The 4,292-nt window shown below is 49.3% G+C and overlaps 1 protein-coding gene across 1 annotated transcript in view; it reads left to right on the forward strand.

Moving 5' to 3' along the window:
• The first annotated feature begins 1,797 nt into the window (after positions 1 to 1,797).
• UBTD2 (ubiquitin domain containing 2) overlaps positions 1,798 to 4,292 on the forward strand; it is an 89,963-nt gene continuing 87,468 nt past the window's right edge. Inside the window, exon 1 of the mRNA XM_003781941.3 lies at positions 1,798 to 2,270. Coding sequence (XP_003781989.1) covers positions 2,201 to 2,270 — 70 coding nt within the window. The 5' untranslated portion in view covers positions 1,798 to 2,200. The remainder of the gene's footprint in view (positions 2,271 to 4,292) is intronic.

Consider the following 4,292-nt stretch of genomic DNA (forward strand, 5'->3'; position numbering starts at 1 on the left):
TAGCTGGTACAGAATGGAAGCCAGATTTGAATCCAGGAAGTTAACAACTTACCTGGGGCCTACTGCTACATTGTTGTGCCTCCAGGTCTGCTCTAAGATTAAGGCAGAACAGAGGGCACCCACTGCTGAGAATTTCTCCATGAGATTGCTCTCTCTTTCTAGTACCAACTCTACAGTGTTCTTCAGAAAGGCCTCATCATTTGGGTGCCTACCATCTGTTTAAGAGACACTGTAGAAGTCTTGGTTTCTGCAATTTCTAGAGCAGAAATTCAGGACAAAGCAATCTCTTTGCAAATATTCAGCATGCAGCTTCTCTCCTTCAGAGAAATGAGAAAGTGATGTTCATCTGCCAACGTGAATACTCAGCTGAGAATGATCACATAGAAGGCTTTGTGACATGGCCTCTGATGTCACAGCAACCTCTGAAAACTCATAAAAACATCAATTGTATATAAGCTCTTTGAATGTATAGGACAACTGAGGACAATGCTAATTCTTCAGTACAAGTTTAGGATAGTAGACTTCTACATCTCACGACATTTCTGGGCTTTAAGGACAGAATGTTTGTTTGTGTTCGATTATCTCTAGATTTTTGTATTTTGGACTGTTTCTGTGAGCTAGATTCCCAGATGTGGAATAATCCTGAGTCAAAGGGTAGGAACATCTTTAAGGCTCTTGATCTGCATTGCCAAATTGCTTTGCAAAAGATTGAACCAATTTACACTCCCACCAGCAGTATGAGAATATATTTAAATGCAAATCCCAAACTGCAGAGCGTCTCTTTCTTAGGTATTTCACTTAAAAAAAATTTTTTTTAATGCTAAGCAAAAGCTGACCCAGGATGTTAAAAAAAGAGTCTGATATAAAAATGGTGCAGATAGTTAAAACAGCTGTTAGGCAGAAACAAGCTTTAGAAGGCCTGAGCAGGACGGTAAAACATTTAAGGAATTATAAGCGAGAAGCATGATTCTGAAGGGACCTTAACAATTTGGCTGAGATTGGGAAAGTAACCGCCAAGAATGTTGGGTGTGGTCGATGTACCAAATACTAGATTAGAAAAAGCAGGCTATTTCATTTATGTTTTCACTTTGTTCTGAAGGTGATTTACTGAAAGGCAGGATCTTGAGAAGTAGCACTGTTTGAATAATCAATCTTGTGAAAAATTACACCCACGCCCCCTGAACAGTGGTCAGCTCTTCTCTCTCCCTCCACGGGATGCCTCTCTAATCTGAGTCTCTCTTAAAACCACAATGTCTCCACCCTACGGGGGACAGTGATTTTAGGTGCAATAGGGTAGGGCAGGAGAAGGGCACCCCAGACTTTTGAGTACCCAAATCCAAAAGGTGCTAGCACCTCAGCGTTCAGCCAGGACTCCTCTCCAAGTCCCCCAATTATTTGGGACGCCGCCCCGGCCCCGCCTGTGAGTCTTCCATTACTACTTCTCGGTGCCCCCTTGCGACCCGCTTCCACCAGAAAGAAAGCTGACGGCCAAGAAGGAGCGAGAAACTCGGTTTCGTTCCCTCCCCACGTCTCTTTTCTCACTTTCGTTCCTCTTTTCCTGGTTTCCCTTCCTTCTCCCCGTCCTTTCTTCTCTCCTCCCATCCCTCGCTCCCTCTCCCCTCAGCTCCCTTCCTCCCCGCTCGACCCTCCTCCCCGCTCCTCCTCCGCACACCCTCCCTTCTCCGCACCGCTCGCTGCCCCGCCCCCAGCCAATCAGAGTGCAGCCTCCCGCGGCCCCGCCCCTCCCCGGAGGTTCCGGGCGGGCCGGGCAGAGCTCTGGCCGCGGGTACGGAGGGCGGCGCCGCGGGGCGGGGGCCGATGGGGCCTGGCGGACGGACGGCGCCAGCGCGGGGCTCGCCTGGGAGCGGGTGTGCGGGGTTGTGAGGGGGCGACGCGGACGCTGCGGCCCGCCCGGGATGGGCCAGCCCCGGCTTGGCTGGGCCGAGCCGGAGGCGAGGGAGACGCGCGGGCCAGGCCTGCCGGGCTGGCGGCCCGGGGGCTGAGGTAGAAGTGGGCGCGGAGGAAGGGGCCGAGCCAAGGCGGTGGGTGGAGCGGCGAGGGGGGCGGAGGCTGGGCCGCGGCGGGCAAGCGGAGCGGCGCGCCTGTCCGGAGCTCGGCTGTGGCGCCGGAGAAGGCTGAGGCGGCGGCGGCGGGCCCGGACAAGCTCCTGGAGGCGGCGGACAAGGCGCCGGGGTCCCCCATGGGCGGGTGTGTGGGCGCCCAGCACGACTCTTCAGGCAGCCTCAACGAGAACTCGGAGGGCACCGGAGGTAGGTGAGCGCCAGGGGGCAGCCTCGGCCCCCCATTGTTCCCGGCCAGGCCCGGCCACCTGTCCCGACCCCCGCGGGCCGCGCGGCCGAGCCCCCGCACCCCTTTGTCGTTCTCCCTTCCACGTCACTCCTCGCGCTGGGCTTCCGGCTGCCTCGCCGGCCGCGGGGGTCGTCCTTTCCCTCCCCAGCCGCGGAGAAAAGTCCTCTGCACGACAGGGATTTAGCCCTCGGCCTCTCCGACCGCACTGCTCGGCTCGGAGAACTCGGACCCGAGACTGCCCTTCTGGCCCCCTCACTCCGTCTCCAGCCCGTTTAATTATTCAGGAACAGGATGGCGGCGCTGGGGTTGCAGAAAAGCGAATTGATGGGGGTGGGAGGGAGACTAATGCGTTCCCTCCGACGGGCCCCCGCCACATCTCTCCGCACCCTTCCTCGTTCAGCAGAGTTGGCTGGTCTCAGCTTTCCTGAGTTTCAGATGACAGCTGCCCGGGTTGGTTCCAATTTGGCCATTTAAACCTGCGAGTTTCTGGAGCTGGGCTGGAGAAGTCTCAAGTGGCCATAGGCATTGTATTAAGAAGAGAAGGGGAAACAGTCTGCCCAAGTAAAACGTGGCTTCTTGCTACTGTATGAGGGTGTTGGGCCGGTGTACTGTTGGGGTGGGCTAGTCAAATTCCGATCCATCTGACGTAAAAGAAAAATATGTAGGATAAAAGTACAAATCTTTTAAAAAGTCTGACTTACCCCTGTAGGATCAGTACTTTAAAAGTTTTCTAATACGGAACGCACTTTCACTTTATAGTAAATAGCTGTGTGCTGTGAAGTATTTTAATCCAATCAGTAGTTGTGGGGCGATGTAATAAAATAATTCTACCTTACGTGACCTTTTACAGAGTCCATTCTATAGAATATTTTAGTCAAAAACAGCTTCTAGGAGGAGTAAAGATGGCAGTGGCGGTTTGATTGCGACGTAATGTTAGAAGCTTATTTGTAAATTCCTAAATTGTTTGGGTGTGGGAGGGTTTACAACTTTTTTTTAACATAGTAACGTTTAGATCACTTGCTTTACCCTGTTACTTAAGCTGTTTCCATGAACCAGTACACCTAGCTTTTGGCTGATGGATTTCCTGGGTGACATGTTTTAGCCATGACACTTTATTAAAATCTATGAGTATCTTGTGTGACCAAATCGTGGGCACATAATTGGAGAATTCACTGAAGGTTGTCTTGAAAAAAGTAGTCCATGAAAATGCTACCTTGTAGTGCATTTCTTGTCATCGATTTATTACTTGGTGGCACATTACTGAGTGACAACAAAAGAGGAAGATAAAAAAGGGTATGATTTAAAACAGCCTTGGGTTAAGGTCAAATTGGAGGTTAAGTGATTTTTCCTCTAATTGAAGTGATTGTTACTGATACCAAAGTATTAATCTAATAGTATTTGTTATAGGTAATGTTTAGTTCTAATTATTTTTTCACATTCATTTAAAAATTGTCATAAATATTTCTCTCTATAATACATTTGAACTAATTCATTTGATAATTTGACTTATGACCAGCCAGGCATCATTACTATGGGCTTTTAAAAGCTGGAAATCTTAGCTTTGGATAATTTATTACCAGTCTTACCCAGTTACATAGCTATAGTATCAGTTTCTTTGAGCACTGAGTTCTCCGGACTGTAAACTGTTGTGCTTTTCCTTTCCAAAGTAAAGTTTAGAAAAAGGAACATCAACCACCAGCCTTATTTTCTTCTGGAGAGAGAGCATGGACTCAAAAGTAACTGGAATGGGGAAGAGGTGGTGTGAGATAAAAGAATTATTTCTGGAATTTAATTATGGATGCTCTTCTTGTCCATGATTATTGTAAAAGTTAAGAGTTAATTGTGTTTTAATGAAATTGGCTTAGGTGTGTTGAAGGTTAACATATTGAAGAATTTTTGCTCTTTGGGAGGTGCCTATGGCTCAAAGGAGTAGGACGCCAGCCCCATATGCTGGAGGTGGCAGGTTCAAACCCAGCCCTGGC

This window comes from Otolemur garnettii, unplaced genomic scaffold, assembly GCF_000181295.1.
Source record: "Otolemur garnettii isolate 467f Iridium unplaced genomic scaffold, OtoGar3 scaffold00003, whole genome shotgun sequence".
NCBI lineage: Eukaryota > Metazoa > Chordata > Mammalia > Primates > Galagidae > Otolemur > Otolemur garnettii.